General features: G+C 31.4%; 2 protein-coding genes across 4 annotated transcripts in view; one reads left to right on the forward strand and one right to left on the reverse strand.

Annotated features, from left to right (window-relative positions):
• Positions 1–7,547, reverse strand: part of LOC124374710 (probable tRNA N6-adenosine threonylcarbamoyltransferase, mitochondrial) — a 39,808-nt gene extending 32,261 nt beyond the window's left edge. The window contains exon 1 of the mRNA XM_046832886.1: positions 7,400–7,547. Within this exon, the coding sequence (XP_046688842.1) occupies positions 7,400–7,404 (5 nt within the window). The 5' untranslated portion in view covers positions 7,405–7,547. The remainder of the gene's footprint in view (positions 1–7,399) is intronic.
• The window catches only part of LOC124374679 (steroid hormone receptor ERR1), a 178,704-nt gene that overhangs the window by 2,534 nt on the left and 154,119 nt on the right, over positions 1–22,051 (forward strand). For 2 of the 3 annotated variants that reach the window (XM_046832855.1, XM_046832860.1), the window contains exons 2-3: positions 10,538–10,627; positions 14,518–14,519. In XM_046832855.1, coding sequence (XP_046688811.1) covers positions 10,567–10,627; positions 14,518–14,519 — 63 coding nt within the window. In that variant the 5' untranslated portion in view covers positions 10,538–10,566. Of the gene's footprint in view, positions 1–7,690; positions 7,710–10,537; positions 10,628–14,517; positions 14,520–22,051 lie in introns of those variants that run through there. The other variant, XM_046832864.1, reaches the window with a different exon arrangement.

A 22,051-nucleotide genomic window follows, 5' to 3' on the forward strand; every position in this document is an offset into this window, starting at 1 on the left:
AACCCTCTTAAGTACTCAAATTATAATTATAATTATGATAATAATCACCGGTGCTTATGCACTATACGGACCCCACCTATATTTTTACAAATTGGGCATAGTTATGAGAGAAAAAAAAACATGTGCAGCATGAATATGAATATATGTACAACAATGAACAGAGAGAAAATGGTTACTGTGTATTGGCGTCATTCCAGAAGGCCACGATGTTCGCTAGCAACGCATCAAACCTATTGCCTCCGGTCGCCGCTACTGTGGGATAGTTCCCTTTTGGAACTTTTGCGCTATTTCGCAGTACCCTACATTCTTTCAACACGCTGTGTGTTGGCCTCAGTTTCGGGATTTAAAAAGTTGTAGCTGAGGTTGACCGAAAAATGTTCAAATCCACCACTTTCTAGTTCACCGGTTTTGTATCCTTTCCAGCAGTCAGACATAATCGTACTATCTGGTTCAATATGCTCCAGAATAGCAACCACATGTGTGCCTGCACAACGGTTCGGTACCTTAACCAAGAATCTAGCATTAGTTTCCCTGCAGAGTCCGCCAAGCACCCATTGTTCAGGCATAACACGACCAACATTGTTCTTACGTCTGGTAAACAAGCTCTCATCTATTTCAACTATTTTATTGCTACCACCAATTATCTTTTTTTTATAACAGTTTCAACACATACCTCTCTCATGTAATTGTTCCAGTCCACTGTTGTGTGAATAGACATTCCCAATTGTCGGCCACACCACTTAACTGAATTAAGTTCCTCGCACCAACAATACATAAAACGCAATGTTGTTACAAAACGTAACATACTGTGTTGAAAGCACGTACCGACACGAAACCCCACTTTCTTCTTGCTCGGTCTGACATTGCATTTCAAAAAGGGGTAGTGTTCGCTGAAATACAACTCCATAGCATGTCCTTCTTCGTCACATGCAGCAGACCTCATGATTGGAAAAAACCCACGGCATTTCCTTCTGTAGACGGCAGCTCCCAAATCAGCGACGGCAATGGAATTACTGTATTTTCGCTGCGCAGTATGTACCGGCGACTTATCAGGCGTCTGTCAGGCAGTGACAGGCGCGTCAGGTGCTGGACAGTGGCTCTGCATGTCCACTACCTAGTCTCCTGACCTAGGTTAGATTAGGTTATGTAATGATAGTAATTTAACATAACATAACCTTACTCTACCCGATATGTTAAAAAATAGTTGGGGTCCGTATAGTGCATAAGTACCTTATCAGCATCATATTGAAATTAAGTAAAATCAGGATACATAATATAACATTTTTACAAAATCTTGTAAACACCCTTTCTTAAATTATTATTTAACTATGAATCCATTAGCCTCCCACTTGAACACTTTTTGAATCACTTAGCTAGGTACCAAAAATATAGACTATGAATTTTTTCAAAATTTTCAAATATACACTTTTTGAGGAAATATAAATAATGTTTTATTTGATTTTTCGAAAAATCCTGTTATGATAAAGTACGTTTTTTGTGCATCAAAGGAAAGAGCATTTAAAAGTGAGTAAAATGACAAAATTATCATCTCTCTAGCTCAATCAGGAGGAAAACTATGGTGATTTCAAAATATGTTGGTTCCGGTTTTTTGGTGGATTTTGAGAAACTTTACATTGCGGTAACTTTAAAACCGTTTAAAATATTTTGGGGAAAATTGGAAATATTTCTAATCTATATGAAAACTACTTTCATACCAAATTTCATGAAATTCTGAGGTGGACAATTAAATGTTAAATAACTTGGAACAACTGACTGAACACCATTATACAGGGATGAATTGGAATTGTAAAGAAATAAACAAAAGAGTAACTTCAATCTAGTGGAAACAACGGAAACTACTTGAAAGTGTTTCTTATCTATTCCGGTAGATCACATATGTATTCAGGTGAGAGATTATTCATCACCAAACATTATTACAGAAACTGTTAACCGCCATAGCGCTTCCCGCACGGCTATCAGAATTACTGCATGTGGCACATAGTATGCTCTCGAATATGTTGTGGGATTACTAGTCAAAGGGTTAAAAGCTCTTGAATATCACTAAAGCCATCGTGAAATTTACGATCAATTGTCGTAATAGTAGTGGCTCATCAAAACTATTTTTTTTTTTAATACTCGTTAACCCTAGAACTGGCGGTCATTTCATCCTGTAGTGTCGGGCTGTTTTGGAGCTTCGCGCAAGGTTTTTTTTAAAAAATTATTAAAAATATAAAATAAAAGCAATATAAATAAGAGTATATATTTTTGTGTTCAGAATTAAACGTAGAATTGCACTATATTGTAAAATTAACCATCAAAAATTTTCTAATAAACACTTTTTTAATCAAATATAAAATTTACGAAAAATATTTCTCAAATTTGGGGGGGACCATACCTAGCAAATAAAGTTATAGTGAGAAATATTTATAAGTGAGATAGCCATTCTGTGTCAAATTTTATCTAGTTTCAGAAAAACATAAACATTATACACATTTATGAAAGCATCATAAAGCTATAGAACAAAAAGCAGCGATGCGTATAAATTCTGAAAATCGGGTGTACACGTAAGACTTTGGTAAAACAAGTTTTGCTAATACATTTATCTATGAATACATGTTATTTTGCATATTTTATTACTTAGAATAAAATAGAATATACAGTAGTAATGAAATAATTACCATAAATTATTTTTTGAAAAGTAAAAAAAAGTTAAATTTTGCCATTGTTCAAAAATTTTGCGAAAAATTTTCATTCAGCAAAATATAAAATAGTTTCTAAAGCTTGTACTATATCAAATTTAAAAATTTATGGTTTATAAGTAATAGGAAATATTATGTAGTTAGAAAACTATAAATATAACTAAAGATATTGAAAAAATATAGAATAACCCAAACAGTTATTATATATAACCAAAGAAATTACAGGAAATATATATTTTATTGTGAAAACTATCTATTTACCAAAAATAAATAGTTACTTCAGAGCTAAAAGAGTGCTATAAATAACGTTTAGTAAGTGAAAACAATAACAAACTATGTGAAATGAATTTTAGCCAAGTCATTTTGCCATAGCCTACACAAAGCCGGTAATTTCTCAAACATATTTCAGTAAATAGAAATTGATTTATTCTAAAATATATATGTTTTACACTACTACGACATCAAACAACACACTACACATTAAATACGACACTAAAACACGCGTAAAACTATTAAAACTTACAAATATCCACAGCTCGGCACGACAGTGATACAGAACTGCAGCGGCAATATGGCGGTCACAACAAACGGCGTCGCGTTTTCTTTTACGTTCAAAATAACAAGCTTGCTACGTCATAACCATAATACAATGAGGAATAAAACTCATCTGTTCCTTAGCATTTTTCTTCCCGAATCCAATGGTGCATGAATTATATCGATACGTTACTGGAGTATATTATAAAAAGTAATTATAGGAGGGAATGTTTGATCGACAAAATGTTGACGGTTAACACCACAAAAGCGGCATTAACCGACATAATTATGTCGATTAACAGTTCTAGGGTTAATAAGAAGCAACTACCTGAATTGTAGAGTAAAAAACAGCTGTGTGAACTAGCTGATCCTGCACAGCACATGTAGTCGGTGCAGTACGTGAGTACGTAAGAAATAGTTTTGAGATTTAAAAAAATCATATGGATTAAACACATAGAGAAACGTATTATAGGCTATGGAACGTGAAAATGATCAGAAAGTTTATTAGTTAAGTAAACTTGACATTTCTCTTTTTATTAATATCAATACCGATTCTTTTAGAGCATGTTTTCAAGAGGTAATAACAAAAAACATAGGCTGTATTAAAAGATCTGATATGGAGTACTGCCATGTAGAAAACAACTGAAACCCTCGACATTTGAATTTTGCCAGTTGTAGGGGTAAACGCTACAGCAACTAAAGACCCTAAGTTAATGATGGTACTGCACACGTTGATTATCTAGTTATAAAATGTATTAAAACCTAGTTACATTGGGGCCAGGTGCTTATTAAAATTATTCTGGTGGGTTTTAGTCAGTAGTCGGGACATTGTCTATATAAACCAAAGTAGGCTATTGTTTATGAATAACACTGTCAACCACATTCATATAATACTGGACTAGTTTAAATAGGTGAAATAAAAAAAGAAAGGTGGTGAACAATCACTCCTCATAATATTAACACAACTCATTCGTACATGAAATGGATTGCTGAGAGGTTGATTCAGAAACTAAACACTTTTTTGTGCAATAATTGATTGTTTTCTAAAAACATAATTCTTCCAGATTCTACAATTATTTAAATTGTTCTTGATCACTTATCTTCTATTTAGTCCATCCAAATGTGCTGTTCGACAATGGACATTACTAATCCTAATTTACTTAGTTTTCATTAAACTATTTCATAGCAATACAAATGTAATAGGCTACATAAATATTAATTTATTAATAGAATACTACAATTATAACAAAAGATAAACTTATAAAAATATCACTTAAAACTAGATAATTTTTTTCCAAGAAAAGTGGAGGGTGACCTCTCTTTAGACTTATTCTACTATCTTCAAGGGTCACTGGTTTCTGTGAGAGTTTTATTTAAAACAAAATAAGAAAAAGAGATAATGTTCTTGAAAAGTTAACAATACTGATAAAAATTCTATCGTCACAGGCAGGTTTCTTATTATAGGTGACTATCTCTAACAAAAATTTTACGTACTTAACATAGTTACCTGATCTCACCAGGTAGAAGGTGGAGATGGCTACATTTTAGTCCTGAATGGTCCGATATTAAGATGACTTATAATGTCATTAACGTGTAGTGGCTTCATAGATGAGAAGTTGAAGGACTACAAACTAGTGAACATTAGGAAGGAGATGATTGGTCTGAAGTTTTATACAAAGTTTTCTCCAATGTCGATGTAAATAGTCATTTCACAGGCAGATTGGCTTAGAGAAGTTTATTTAAATCAAAATAAGAGGTTTTATCTACCTTTTCTTAACTTTTTATATATACCAAATTTGCTCCTTTCCTAACTTTTTCCAGTGCATGCAAACAATCATCAAAAGGAATTGTACATTGGAGTCAGAAATAAATGCAATTAGATGGACGGAATGTTTCACTGAAGGTGTATTACCATTACTACATAATACAATTTACTATTTTATTGGTGTACTACTGTTAAATTTTTCAGTAACTGTTCCTGAAGGTTATACTATAACTACTAGGGTAAACAAATTCATTATAACTTCTATGACAAAATATGTTGTGAAGGAATTATGATAAACGTAATTTACTGTAAAATATACCATAATTTTAAAATGCAATCTCACAAATTAAGATAATTATAAAATTTATAGTAGTAATCATTTAAAAAATATATATTATCGAGTAATTTATGACTAAAGTGTGGAATCTATTTAGAAAAGTTCATAAGTTGTTATTTTTAGCCATCCCTGACCGACATTTAGAAACTATATTGTAGTTCCAAAGTCCTGGTGCATCCTTACTGTTAATTGAGAAGTACAGTCTACCCCAGTTTAATTCCTTAAAGATAAAACCAAAATTTAAATATTTGGGATTAATATTATTGTTTTGAAAATGTCTATATATAAACAGATTACAAATTGTTTTCTGAATTGATCAAGTTCCATTGCAAGTAATAGCAAAATACAATGGCACTGGTCTTTAGATTGTTCTTTAATTATACACCAGGCTTCAGTTTGTTCTGACCATACGATCTAGAGGTGTATTTGTATTATATTTCATAAATGGTATCAAAAATTATATTATCTAGAATTTGATTTTTTAATATGAATACAAAGCGATGAACAGACTGGAAAAGCATTTTGGTAAAGTTATGAGATGTTTTAAATCATACTGCAAAAGTTATGAAAGGTTTCCTACCAAGTACACAGGCAAAATTACTTATGTGGTTAGGGTGAAAGTTTTCCATTAGTATAACAATGAGTATATATATATATATATATATATATATATATATATATATATATATATATATATAATATATCCATAGGGTTTTCTAAAAATACATATTTAACGGCTTATTTAACTTTTTTATCAAACAATTTCTTAATGAAAGTACAAAATTTAAATCTTTCTCAGACGTTTTATGTTCATGTGTGTAAAAAATATTTCTTTGCACAGAATAGTAAAAACTTTGTGCACAATGCCTCATTGTTTAGCTTGCTAATTTAATAAAAAAAGCTAATGTCTAATAATGCATAGCTTCATGGTATTTCTGGAAAAAATACTCAGCTGTTTCTGCAGGTCTGAACAGGGGATTTTCAATATTCACAAGCTGCTGATAAAAATAACTGCTTCCAGTGATGAGTGATGAAAATTCATTGACAGACAGTGACAAGGAACAAGCTGTTCGCTCTTGTCAGACTGAACAACTTGTACCTTGTAATTGGGACAGCATCGAATAACTCGAGCCATTGTATCCATCCGTACTCTTATTGCATTTATGTTACTTTCATACTAGTTGACAGCTTTTAATCTAGGAGCCAGAGCCAGTTTGCAGTGTTTAAGCACACAACTTATTTTTTCATGAAATTTATAGAGGAATGTACCCTAAGAAAGAAATCAATCGTCAGCCACTCTAGTTTCAGTGGAGGTTGAAATGAAAAAAGATATCTGAAGGGTTAAACATATCAAACCACACGTGTCTTTTTTATATCAAACCTACTGTCAAACACCTAAATAAAAATTGAGTATCAGCATCAGACAAAGACATTCAGAGACTTTCACCATTTTAAGCTATATAGTTCGTCCCTACTTGTTGACTGATATTGATTTAAGTTTTATTTATATATCTTATAGTATTAAGTGTGCCAAACTAAAATAATATGACCTATGTAAAGAAATTATCATTTGGTATGTATAATCCTAATGAAATATCCATTTCAACCTCTACCAAAACTAGCGTGGCTGATAATAGTGGCCGAATCTCTATGAGTGGGGACATCAGTTCCTGGCAACAGAATCCAGATATAGAAGGTACATGTTGTTTAGTGCCATAGATTTGATTTTTAAGAAAAGAATCCTCTATAAACTTCATAAAAAACTAGGTTGTTTTATGATACAAATTTTTTTAAACCAAACGAACATTAAAAAAAATTAATAATGAAGTAAAAATTATTGTTAAATTATTAATTTAATATATACTAACTATTTTTTAATAGCTTGTAGGTTAAATTATCTCTAGGTTATTTATTAAAGGTAGGATTACATAACTTTATAGCCTGTAAGAATTTGAAACTGTTGTGGTACTGGAAGTGGTATAATTTGCACGATAAAAATAGTAATAATAAGTTCTAGAATTTAACTTAAATGAAATAATTACTATTAATCCAGTAGAAACTTACCCCATAATTTTAAACAGTCAAGTCTAAAAAAATATTCACTGTGGAGGTTGTTTCAAAAAGTGTACTTGGTTTTTACATTCAACAGTTGGATTATTGATAGTTGAACCGCAATTCAAACAATGACTCTGACTTCCAATTAAAACTATTTGTTAAATGTATGTCAAACAATTCCTAACTATTATTGGTTTTATCTTAGTTTCATCTCCAATTATAATCCATCAACTATTTTGTAATCAGCTACCAACATATTTCATAGCACTAATGTTAAACGTACATTGAGGTGGTACTGAGCTCCAATCATTGCATCAATGTAAGACAAAAATTAATTTTTATAATTTTTTAGCTAGTAAACTTGTAAATACAATAATTTATTAAACTTGGTTGAGCTTGTCATTTTTTTCATTTTTCAAATAGTATAAATTTTATAAATATTGTTAACTCATGACATTAATATAGTAAATTACTTCAAAAATGGTATTTACTACTTAGTTAATGATTTATTTTCTACTTCATTAATATATTTAAAAGAACACACTGTATGTAAGTTATATAATATTATTAACACACTCACACAAAGTGAAGACTCGAAAAGTAGTAATTGTTTTGGTATAACATTATTTCCTATGCTTGTCAAACAAATATTGGCTAAACATTACATTCAAAGGGACAGACCTTTGTATATAATAAGTTTTCATTTAAAATATGTAAAATTAACTGTTTTAATAACTCGTATATAATTTATATGACATTAATTTTGCTACTTGTAAGATAGGATATAGAAAAATATATTAATTCATGAATAAAATATTTTCCAAATAAATCTAAAACTGTTTTATAACTTATAAATATTTTCTGCTTTTTCACCTAGGAATAAATTAGTGTATTGATCTGTTTACAGTCAGATTCCTCAGAATGCCCACAATCAATGTCTTTCAAATCTAGCTTAATTGCTGCAATAAACGAGAAACTCCTAGGTGGTTTCATGTTTAAATTTAATTTGTGATATAAACAATTTTATTACTACCTTTGTTGTTTGATAGATTAACACTTTTAGGTGAATTTTTTTTCCTCTGTACTATTGTCGTTGTCTGCATAATACATTTATAATTTTCCTATTACTCCGTGACCAGTTTAATGAATTCAAATTCACTGCCACTATGCACGAGAATCCATTATGTTATATTAACATAAAATTCTAGCTATTTCCCGCGGCTTTTCACGCTTTTCGTAAGCTTTGTCCATGTATTAGCAGTTCTGGTTCAATTAAATTATATTTCTAATACCTTGTTTATCTTGTTACCACGATCAAGAAAATCTGTCAAAAGTGTATGTTTATAACATTGTAGACATACATATACTTTATTATAAAGTGGTCTAACACTCAAGCTTTAAGTTCAACCAAAAATTTATTTTAAAGACAAATATACATCAAAACATAGCACCTTAAAATAGTGTTTGGCTATTTAATAAATGTAACTGTCTCTTAATTGCAGTTTATAATGTGTAGGTGCTTTGATAAATTTTATATTTTGCAGTGCCGCCTGGTGGTGAGTTATAGCATATGATCTCATGCCATCAATGGGCATAGCATATAAACCTTCTACATGGAAAAATAACACATCCATACAAAATTTCATAATGATCGGTCAAATAGTTTCTGAGTCTATAAAAGACATACAGACAAACAATAATTTTTATACATATAGATTAAAGATTGAAAATAATATAATGAAATATATTGAATTTCAAAATACGACTAATCTTTAATATTTCTTATCAACTATATAAACAAAAATAATTAACGAAGCATGATTTTAATTATATATTCTGTTACAAGGTATTTGACAGATGTGTGGTTTAAACAATAATTAATATTACATTTTAAAATGTTCAATAATTATACATAGAAAAATAAGAGTGTCATAAGTGTTTGAAATTTAAAATTGTTTTCATAGGGCTAAGCTCTATGTAATTTCACTATAGCTGGTTCTCAGCCCTATTGATATCCTCCCATTTTGATCTCCACAAAAACTAGTGAAGTTGACAATTAATATCCTTTGTAAGGAAAATTCATCTATTGATTTCATGCAGATAATGAAACCAGTTAATGTACTTACAAAGTTCAAATTGGCTTTCTGTTCCCGGAGTTCTCATAATATATGAGGTGTGTTCAAAAAGTATCGCGAATTTTGAATTTTTGTGGGTTACTTATATTCGAATTTCGATTTTTTTGTGGTGTTATGTTGGTACATATGTCTCTCACTTATGTTGACAATTTCGGCCATTTTGAATGTTCAGTTAATTGTTGACAGCTGCTTTGCTTGCACATGTTTTGGTTCGTCTTCGATTTTTACCTATTCAAAAAAATGTAACAAAGAACCTGTATCAAATTTTGTGTGAAAAACGAAATTAAGTGCGTGGATGCATTCCGAATGTTGACTGTGGCATACGGAGAAGCTACTTTGGACAAACGCAAACTATTATCGGTGGGACAAAATGTTTTCAGAAGGCCGAGAAGATCACAACGACGAAGAGCGTGCCGGACGCCCGAGCACTTCAACAACTTTGAAAAAATTGAATGAAATGAAGAAAATGGTATTGGACAATCGTCGAATCACCGTTAGAGAAATTGCCGAGGACCTAGGCATATTGATTGGCTCGTGCCATTTGATTTTAATCGATAATTTGGGCATGAGACGGGTCACGAGATATTCACAAATAAATAAATCATTTTTGAAAATACACAAAATTCACGATACTTTTTGAACACACCTCGTAGATCAGTTAGTTGGAATTGACTTTCAGTGTAAAATATGTTATATATGTATTAATTGTATCAACTCTTGATTACTTATCTATTCTAGTCTATTGCCACTTTTGGCAATTTCCACATTTGAAGATCACTTTTCTTTCGCTACGAATTTTAAATAATTTGGTTAAAAGGGTTTAAAAATCCAATTTGGTATAGTAATATGTATTATATCCAAAGGTGTGATAAAACTTCTCTCTCTAAGTTCCTAGCATTTGAGTCAGTCAACTGACCAGTCATTTGGTGATATATGGTGCTTTATGTGATAGAACATTTTACTCTTATCAGAATTATTTATTCAGTGATTAAATAACACAACTTGTTTTTAGGTTGATGGAGAAGAACCTAACTTTTTCCAATGCTTCAAAATCGTCCCGGAAATGTGCTGGTCATCAACATTCGTGAATCGCTGAATTCAGGTATACCACTCTGCTACATTAGAAAGGATTGTCATTCTGGTTGGGTTAAAAAAATAAAACCTAAATTATAGTGACATATTTTATGTACACAAAGTTTTAAGTTTAGTATTATGTGTCCAATTTTATTTTATTTATAAGGCCAGTAGCGTTCCCAAAAATAACTTTACTTTATAGTTGTGAAAGATTATGATCTTTTTGTATTCATACTGTAGTCTGAAAAAGAATGGTATGTTGAAGCATTTTAGTATCCATTCCTCTGTTTTTTTTCTGTAATTTATTGTAAAAATGCCATATCACAATGTCAATAAAGCCAACTAGTTATGAGAGTACCTATGTTCAAGTATTCACAGCTTTATTAATTAAGATGGGTTTTATAAGTTTTTCAGTAATATTCCGAATGGATTAAATGATTTAAATTCATTACTGATGCAAACTCTAGTAAAAATTTGATAGTAACTTTGTCTTTGCTATCTGCATTACAATACTGATCAAGCACTGTATATTTATTATTTTCTAAAATTGTAATACATGTTTTAGTCTTTTGGACAGCTTCAGCTGATAGTGTACAGCTGTTTAATGCCAGTTAAATTTGTATTATTTTTCATCAATATTATAAATACTATCCCAAATACGAAAATATTCTAGGAAACTTTTCCAATTTTTTCTCTTTATTAAAACCTTCTCAGACAAAATCATATTAAGGAAAAAATTACCAAAATTGCTCCATTCAACAATTTATGTTTATTAGATAAATATAGTATTTTGTAAGTGACCTATCAATGTTTTAATGGTTAAATTAAACATTCATATAAGCATACATATATATATATATATATATATATATATATATATATATATATATATGTATATGAATATTCCATTTAACAATTAAACTATTAAAACTTTACAATATAATTGCATAATTGCAAAGTACACATACATATACACACAGAGTGAATAAAAAGTATGGATACCTCATATTAACTATTCCATTACTGCACTTAAAATCAAAGCTTAAACGGTTACTAACCTCAGTGTTTTCACAACAGGTGCTCAAACTGCTCCCCGTCGACAGTCTATCAATGTGCTAACTTGTAAAATCCTGAAGTGGCAAGTTAGATGGATTACTGCAAAATTCTCTTGCATAATTTGATTTCTTAAATCGTTCACACGCATTGTGGTTTTGATTTATACACATTGTCTGTAATATGGTCATACAAAGTAATCTAAACGTGGTAGATCAGGTGACTGCTGGTCACTTGATATCTGCTTTTCTACCTACCCGGTGGGTGATTGATAAAGGTGTTAAATATGTGCGGACGTTAAAACCGTAGTGTGGAGGTACTCCATCTTGCTGGAACCTGACTACATCTAAGTTAATTAAGTAATTTTTCACTAACCAAACTGCTGTTATAAAATTAAGTCATTTTAGTAGTTTGTTAAACAAGTCCAACAAATAGATCTCTAGCCTAATTAAATTTTTCTGGATACTGCGTACGTTCTCACATCCAGTGAGGGTCAACGTCTGACTAGTACAGTTTGCCAATTGTGCCAGTTTACATTGCCGTTTAGCATAAATGCCGTTTTTATTATTTGTGAAAACAGTATTATTAAATGGTACTGTACTATTATCAATATTCCTCATCTTTACCTCGCAATATTGGAGCCTGGGATGAAAGTCATCCGCAGAAAGTCCTTGAATTAGGTGGATTTTTAAGATTTAAATTTGTTATTGTGCAAAACTGTATGAAGGGTGATTCATGAAGATATGCAGAAACTGTGGGAGCTCATTCTACTTGTAGAAATAGTGAAAAAATGTTATATAAACATGGATCCAGAAATTCTTCGTTAGCGAGTTGCTGCTAGCGAAAGATTTCGCCCGTATTTCAGCTCAACCATGTAAAAGGAGGTCTTCTTGAAATTCTGGTAAGGTACATTTAGGGGTGAATTCAATCGTTTCTTGTGGTTTTTGACCTGAGAAATTGAATAAAACAAATCCCAGAACTGTAAGTTAAGTAGTTTTTGAGAAAACCAGTGTTAAATGCAATAAAACTGGAGTAAAAAACACATTTTTTCATCTTTGGGAAAAAATAATTTTGTTATTTCCCTAAGAAACTGATCAGAATTTTTAATAAAACTTCTAAAATATTTTGATGAGAACAGTGTAAATAAAGGACACAAAAAGGGAATATATATTTAATTAAATGAATTTTTATTCATAACAGTACAACACACCTTTTACACTTGTGGACTGACAACAACTTTGTTAATTACCCATTAAACAAATTAAATTTATACTAAGAAATTGTATATTACAATTCTTTTATAACAAATTATTTCATAGAGTAGTTTGATTTTAGCAGTGCATTCAGGTGCTGTTGAGATACTGTATTGATTGATTTAATTTGACCTTAAAACACAGAATGATGTTTTGCTGGCAAATTTTATTTTATAAGTTGGCAATACAATAAGCAGCTGTTCAACAATATGACTTGAATTGTACAACTCAAATAATTTTGAGAGGTAATAACTGAGTTTCAGTCCATGTGCGTATTGTTCTGTTCGTAGTAATTGGGTTTCAATCTGTATAAGTTTAGTTTTGTCTGTAGTAATTATTAAATTATTGGAGTAGTAATGAAACACTTATTTATGAGTGAAGAATATGCCAATATTATGTTTATTTATGGTGTATGTGAAGACAGTGGAACCGCCATTGTTGAAGAGTACAGACAATGTTACCCTTACAGCAGAATTCCAAGTTGTAGAACAATTCTTGCTACACTTCTTACGTTACGAGGAACAGGATCACTTCCTAGTGCAAAGTTCCAGTATGACCGCTCTTGCCAACATGATGTCATTGTAGAGGGAAACATTGTTTCTGCTATTGAACATAGTCCAGGTATTAGTACAAGACGTATTTCTAAACGGTTCAGGGTTACGCAAAGTAAAGTATGGAGAATGCTCAATAATGACAAGTTCTATACCTACCATAAATAAAAAATACAGCATTTACACCTAAGAGACAATACCCATCGCTTGGAGTACTGCATTTGGTTAAACACTCATCGTCGACTTTAAGTATATTTCATCTACCGATGAGTCACAGTTCTCTTATGATGGTATCAACAATTTAAGAAACCAACATTCATGGGTAGAAGTAAACCCTCATGCAACAATTAAACATAACTTTCAATAGCGTTTCAGCATTAACATATGGTGTGGTATTTTTCTGATCAGCCGTTTGGATTGTTTATTTTTCAAGAGCGCTTAATAGGTCAGACATACTTACAGTTTCTTCAAGAAGAATTTCCAACATTGCTTGAAGCTGTACTTCCAACATGATGGCATATCGCCATATTTTTTAAATATTTTTTCCATCTACTTCAATCAACAGTTTCAAATAAATGAATCGGTCATGGAGGTCCTATACACAGATCACCCAGGTCATCAAATTATACGCTGTTGAATTTTTCCATAATTAAATTCACCCTACCTCAAGGCTTACCATTCCGCAACACAGAACAGCCCTCTTTGAAAAAAAACCATCATACATAGGCCGAAAATTAAAAAAACCTCCTTCCAGACTTCCTCCGAAACCTGACAGGCGACAGACTGAACTCGCTTAGAGAATTTCTACTTAAGAATCCTGTCTACACTGTAGAAGAGTTTCTGGAATCTGCAAATGCAAGAACTACCATGACCTTCAACATTCAAACAATTTTTAATTCACAACTGTTATATTACAATTGTATTATAATAACTTTGTATTATAATCTGACAAATTACTGTTCTTAATGATCATGTAATAAAGATACTTTGACTTTGATATTGGGGATGGATGAAGGAGAAAGTTTATGAGGTCAAGATAATTCCTGTGAGGCGCTACTTAGATGTATAAACAAAGCTTTTAAAACGCAGTTAAAAGAAAGCCCTGTTGAACTACGGGAAGCAACAAAAGTCTTAAATGAACAGAACAATGCATTAAAGTTGGCAGAGACACTTGAAAATTTACTGTAATTTGGTTGAATAGGTTTAGATTATTGTTTTCTGGTTAATTTTACTTTATAGTGCTATGAATAAAAATCCATTTAATTAAATATCTATCCACTTTTTGTGTACTTTATTTACTCAGTTTTGTTCAATATATAAATTTCTACAAGTTATATTACAAAGTTTAATCTGTTTCATAGTGAAATAACAAAGTTATTGTTGTCCAAAGATTTAAAAAAGTGGTTTTTCACTCTTTTACTAGAAATCTTTTGCTAGTCGTAACTTGCTAACGAAGAATTTCCGGATCCATGTTTGTATAAACTTTTCATTATTTTTATAAGAAGAATGAGCTCCCAATATTTCTGCATATCTTTGTGAAGTGATGTTTAGAAAATATCTAAAGTTTTTAAAACAGAAAAAGTTGAAACATTGGAATTCTCTACATCATATTGTAAAACATCCATTGAGATTTAATTGCTAGTAGCTGACTTTGGTTTTCTGGTCCAGTTTACTGCCTGTCTCTTCAAAACGTTTTATGCAATCCTGATTAATTGAATACATTTCTCACCTTATCATAAGATATATAATCTTATCTGCATAACCTCGAATCATTAAAATCGTTTAACGTTTATGTTCACTGAGCTCTACACTATATTACTAGATGTCTACAGTAAATGAATAACCACTTTGTAACTTTGTGAATAACTGATGTAAAACAGCTGATACCTATCAAAAGACAAAATGTTTGCTGCTCCTGGCTTATGCAAGCCTACTTTTAAAGTGGTCGTGCTCTATAAGCATTTAAAGATTTTGTTGAAACAAGTACTATTGGAATTGTAATAAAAATGTTAAAATAGTTGGTATCAAGTAATTTTTTTGTAACTATACGTGGGTTTTTGTTATTTGACTTTAAAAATTTTCAACAGACACCATATTGTTAATATTAAAGAAAGTAACACAGTTATTTATTTTTTAAATTTAAATCCGATTTATTCAAACCTATGTGCTAAATTTAGTTATTTTAATCCATTGAAGAACTTGCGTGAGCATCACTCGTTATGGCCGAGCGGGACTGAATAATCTTGCCCTAGCTGGACTCGTGCTCTTTCTAGACACTAACAATCACATATTTGTTTGTTTTTCCACTAGATCGCAGTTTTGTGGCCTTGTATCCTTATAAGCAATTATTCTATTTCGATTCATTATGTTTGCACACTGGAACCACAATTAATAACTTGTTTTGTTATGGTTTACATTTTGCCATATGCTCAATTTTTATTACTTCAATGTTCTGTTTACATTCTATGTATCGTGTTCTTAATGTTAAGTGTTTTTAAACTGTTTATAGTTTTTGAATGAGTTTTTAGTTCTTCCGCAACATCATGGAACAAGGCAATTTGCGTACTTCAGAAGTAGACAGATATTTGGACAGTGATATTGAAATATAAAAAAATACTCACAGACTGACACAGAAGTGAATTATAAAAAGTAAATGAATGGTCATTGTATGTAATGTAAATAGTTTATTTTAATTATCATTTTGATAATATAAATTGAATGTAACAAACTGGAGCTTGTCATAAAATCATAAAAAAATATTAGTGAATTTTGATTGTTTTGTTATTATGTTTTATAAAATTAAGTAATCCAATAAAACTGGTTTTCCATGTAAAAACATTGTGCTGTTTTGGATAACAAAATTATTGAAATAGATAAACAAAGAACTAATAAAATATTGACATTAAAGCAGGGGAAGTAGGACAGGCCAGATATGTACAGACCTTAACTAGTATTATTAGATTTTTCATTTTGCTAATCAATATGGGAAAATTAGAATTTTGTTTATTATTTCTCAGATTCTCCAATTTTTACATTATTTTTTATTAATTATTATATTATATAAAATACTTAATGTTTGATGTATGTTAACACATATTTATTTCAAATGTTACTTTTAAATAGGAACAATGATTTATATTGTGGTATATTGTGCATGTTTTTAAAATGTATATTATTTATTTACTTCAGGATAGATGACTTATTTTGAAAATAACAATACAAATTGTGAATTTGTTCAATCTAAAAATGTCCAGAATCATAAATTACTATTTATGTAATTAAAGTATATCTGTGTTAGGTAATACATTTTTGATGCACTTGGCATAGATAAAATCAGCTAAACCTTATGATACATGTAGATCAACTGTTGTAGACAGAGAAGTTGTTAAAGTATAGAGCAGCTTACTGAAGAAATAATGCTGTTGTATAAATGATTTACAAACTAATTATTTCCAATTGAAATATTGAAAACACGTAAGGGAAGAGGCAAATTTTCTACAGCCTTTTAATATTGAATTCACTAAGTGTAAAAGACTTGCATACCAGATTTCAGTTTTAAAATTGTTCTATTTTATTAATTGTTCCTAATAGTTATTTGAGGAAAACTTCAGGACTTTCTATCAAAAGGAAATTAAAGTTGTGGAACACTAGGAAATGGCAGGAGTACGGCTCTAAAGAATAGTCAGTACTTCAAATCTCTAGTTAAAAGTCTGCCCATAGTGTAACTACAAATTACCAATTAAGGTTTCATGATGTTACACTACTTTACAGTAAAATAAGTATAATGTAATAAATCACACCTTGTAACAGTAAAATTACTTGTAACAGATCAAGAATAATCAAAACCAAATTTATCAGATGTATTCGACTAAATTATTATAACGAAGAACTACAGGGCAATGGACTACAAGACCTTGTTCTTTTGACTTGATAGATTGCAAGCAAGAAGTCTTGCAATGTATAATGTTGCGTAGGTCAGCCCACATATTTCATACAAATTGGAAAATACATTATACATTGTGTCTGCATTTTGATGCACTCCCTGACTTTGCTTACTTGTTTTCAACACCAACCTTGAGCTCAGTTTATGTCTGCTACATGGCAAAATATGGTTGTCTGCATTCTTTAGCACCTGAGACATCCATCCATCTTGTTATTTTTAGAGCTGTGACGTATTTGTTGTTTCAATCAAATTTCGGTTGGGAAAGGAAGGTGCTTGTGAAATTGATTGCTACAGGTTGATTAAAAGAGTATTCAATTTTAAAATTGTATTGAAAAATTATTTTGCTGTGTGAAATTTTTGAATAAAACTTTAACATATCTCAAATTTATTTTAGAGTTACTTTTTATGAATTGTTCCTCAGGAACAATCATGCACTGTTTCAAATATAAATGTTATTTTATCAACTATTAAGCAGTGTCATTTATCGCAAAACAATCTAATTTTCACTATTTATGTTTTACAATCATACCTGTAATTAGTATAGTTAGAGGTCTTAATAGATCATCTTGATGCTTGAATTCTTAACAGGTCATTGATATTCTATTGGACTACTGCAATAGTTTTTATTGCCTTCATCATTCATCGGCCTTTTATACTGTCAGTTTCTTTGAAACATTAGATTGTTCTACATAGTGAAGACTTTGATATCGATGGTCTGTCCGGAAACTGTCATGAAATAAATGCACAAATTGATCAAATGTTCGTAAACAGTCACCATATTCCCTCATCATAAGCAGGGTTAATTTTTTAATTTCAGTCACAGACATCACAATAACAAAGTACAGAACTAGTCAGTGTTGATAAAACGTGCCTTAAAACCCAATTTACACTGTACAAATATTGTACACTGTATCACAAAATCAACTGTGAACATTAACCCTGCGTTGGTCGCGCGCACGGTCCTAGATTCCGTTACGCTGGAATTTTTTATGCTATTCTTGTTGGGGTTTGCAACATGCAACGGGCTTTTGTCTAGCTGAGTTCTAGAACCCCCTCCCCCACTCTAAGGTGTAAAAGCAGTGTTTGGTGTGACCTTAAAGGCAGCGGAGGGGTTTTGTTTACGGCCTGGTCTGCTATTCCGGCGCGCCTATCTTTGTAGCCGCTACCCCGGTACTCGAGACCGTGCGCGACTGTTTCTGTTTGAGTGTTCCCGGACTTGTGGACCGTGCGTGACTATAAGTGTTTGTGATTAAAAAAAATTTTATGCATCTAATTTTTTGAAAATGGATCCCAAAGAATAAGAACGAATTCTCCAACTTCTACATGAAGTTCCAAGTAAAAATGACTTTATTGTTGACCAATTTAATTCGGATTTAGACGATATGTACATGGAAATAAAATAGGAAAACAAGAGTAAGATGTGCACGTTGTAGAATCTACATCTGGGGCGAGCATACGGGCCTAAAGCTGTGTCTTAACTGCCCATTAGATGGACCAGAAAACATGGACACTGATGAATCAGATTAAATCAGAGTTTTATAAATTTCCACTTTTATACTTACTTCACTGCACTTATTGAACCCTATAAATAATATTGTTACTGTACTGTGTATTCTTAAATGTTCTATGAGTATGTTTGATTAATTAAGTTCTATTTGTATTTTTAAATAATGTTTTTTACTTTTGGATATCGAAATTTTAATTTTGTAATATAAGTTTTAAGTTCATATAAATTTTAATTATATTTATATAAGAATATTTAAACTACTCATAAATTATTTACTTATTTCGTTACTAAAATACATTTTTAATAAGTATTTTTATAATTTATGAGCTTTTTTCAATTTTAACCAGCTTATTCTATTGTTTACTCAATCACGGTCTCACAGACCGTGCGCGAGCAACGACGTTCCAGGCGGAGCGCGACTAACGCAGGGTTAAAAGAAAAAGAAAATTTCCTGTCTAAATATATTTTACAATCAAATTAGAGGAGATAAACAATGAATTACTTTAATGTTGGAATGACAGTAGGAATGTCATTAACAACATTCACTTATTAACAATGATGTAAATGCTAATGACTTTTCAAGAATAAACTATCTCGGAAATCCCATTGTTGTGATCTTTGTTACCAACACACAAGAACTAATTCATCACATCAATCAAGAAACTCGGGAAATACCCCCAGATATGTTAAGAAACTATAAAACGCTGCCATTTTGGTAAGTTTAAGCCTTTTGAGGTCTGGTTATTGGCATTGTGTTCTGTTAAAGACCTTAATTTGATGTACATCTCGACCTATGCTCTAATTTAAGATTTTCTTCTGACTCATTGTGGGCCATCCCCCTGATAAGATAAAAACCTGACAATAGCATAAAACATTTTATTTTTATCAGTAATATTGACATACCAAGTCTAATTGCTTTACAAGAAATGGTTAAAAAAATTATTAAACCATTCCGGGACTTTTAAAGCACACTGTATAGCCTATTAGATATCAAGTGCTAAATGTCTTAGGTCTTCAGAAGATATTCATTCTGCTTTTTTTCTTTGTTTTCAGTGTAATCGTTTAAACTCAATACATTATTTTCATTACTGAAAACATAACACATAATACATTTTATGCAGTTCCATTCTTTAATATTTTTCTAGCATGTCTAATGTTACCTAATGTTAACCATGTGTAAAAAAAGGAACTTGGAGTTCTATTTGTATTCCTTAGAAATTTTTTATTTAAAAAATGTTTTTTAATGTTTTTTGCATTAGGTACAGATAATTAAACTCCAGTTTTTATGATATCAGAAAGTTAAATATGAGTGAGGACTCTGCCTGTAATGGGTATAGAATATAGAAAACAATAAACATGGCTAGCTCAATTTTATTTTCAAAGCAGTTGTCATTGAAAATTAAAACTTAGAAACTATTCAACAACTTTAAGAGCCACATTTAGTGAGTTGCCCCTGGTTTTTACCCCATAAGAATAATCTTAAACTTCAAACACTTTTACACTGTTATTTTTTTGGCATAGATTTATCAGAGATGTCATATTTTAATTTTAAAGATATTACACATCTTAATTTGGCATAAAATGATTTATTTCAATAATAACAAAATATTTTAAAACTAGAAATAGATTGACTCTGATCAATATTTTTTTATTCAATAATAATATGAATTACTATCTTATTCCAAAGATAATCTCTCTTGTACTCTAAACTGTGCATAAAATATTGCAGACTATGCGACTCAGTTGTTCACAACATTGGTAATCATCAGTTGGTGGCGGGACTATCCTTCCCTTCCTCTTTGCTTTTCTAATCCCCCATCCCCATTCCACTGCTCGTAGCCGGGCTGTCTGTTGTGCATCCAACATCCAGTGTTATTGTGGTGTGGTGACGTGTCTATCTTCATTGTATTGCCTATGTGCTTTATGTTAGTCATTACGCTTTACGTTGTTGACAACTATTCAATGGATTATATTGTGGAACAGACCAAGATAAATAAAAAAAACTTCTGTCATTCTTCACTAATTCAGAAATTCTTAATTCATAAAACAAATGCACAGAATGTACACCAGTTGGCCAATTGGCTTTAGGTATTGTATACGACTGAACAGTCGTAGGTGGTTGGTAGAAGAATGCAGACGTATTGCGACCTGTATTCTGTAGTTCAGTTTTAATGATTAGTGTTGTGTATAGTATTCTTATTAAGTGCATGAGAGGAGCGCTAGCATGCAAATGGAGTAGATGTGTTTAGTTCGGCTCTGTGATTTTTCATTTGTTTAAAGGTTTATGTAAGAGTTATTTATAAAATACTTATTTATTAGGTTACTTTTGACGTAAATTCTTACTGGTTAAGTTATTTTCAGTGGATGTGTTTTAATAAACCTTTTTAACTGTAATTACTTCTGCCTCGTGCAAAGTGAGGTTACTTGTGTTGGGAGCTGAGACACCAGTTAAAGCACGTGTATCAAGTCAGCTGTGTTGACGCCTGTCAACTGCAATCAGTCGTCTGCTTCTATGGGCGATAACAACAAGACTGTGCGTACCCGTGCTCGGAGTGCCAGTGACATGCAAGCTATAGAAGAAAAACTTGACCCTATCCTTTCTAAGATTACTTGTATGGGATCGGACAGTGCCTCATTGAAATCTGATATTAATTCAATAAAAGAAATTCACAGCTGAAATTAATAAAACGCTGGACTTTTATTCGGAAAAGCTGGTGGAAATCGAAAGGAATGTAGGCCATACTGAAGGCAAAGTGAAGATCCAGAGTGAAAACATCAACTTGTTGAAAAGTGACAACATTTCGCTTAGGCGAGAGCTGTCCAGCCTGAAGAAAAATCTTAATGCTAATTCGCAGTATTTGAAGAGCAACTGTTTGGAAATTCAAGGTATTCCAGAAAATAAAACTGAAAATGTAACTGATTTGGTGACAGCAGTGGCTGATGTCTTGGGATTCAAGATGGTTCCGTCAATGATCGACGCGGCGCATTGCCTGGCTGCCATTCCCGGAAGATCTGGTCCACGACATATCATTGTTAAGTTTTGTCGTATGTTCAACATGGAGTAAGTTTGCCGCCTGGCCATGAAGAAAAGGGGCTTCTCGGCTTCAAACTTAGGCTTCTCCAGTGATCTATCAGTATACGTGAA

This window comes from Homalodisca vitripennis, chromosome 1 (genome assembly GCF_021130785.1).
Source record: "Homalodisca vitripennis isolate AUS2020 chromosome 1, UT_GWSS_2.1, whole genome shotgun sequence".
In the NCBI taxonomy this organism is placed as follows: domain Eukaryota; kingdom Metazoa; phylum Arthropoda; class Insecta; order Hemiptera; family Cicadellidae; genus Homalodisca; species Homalodisca vitripennis.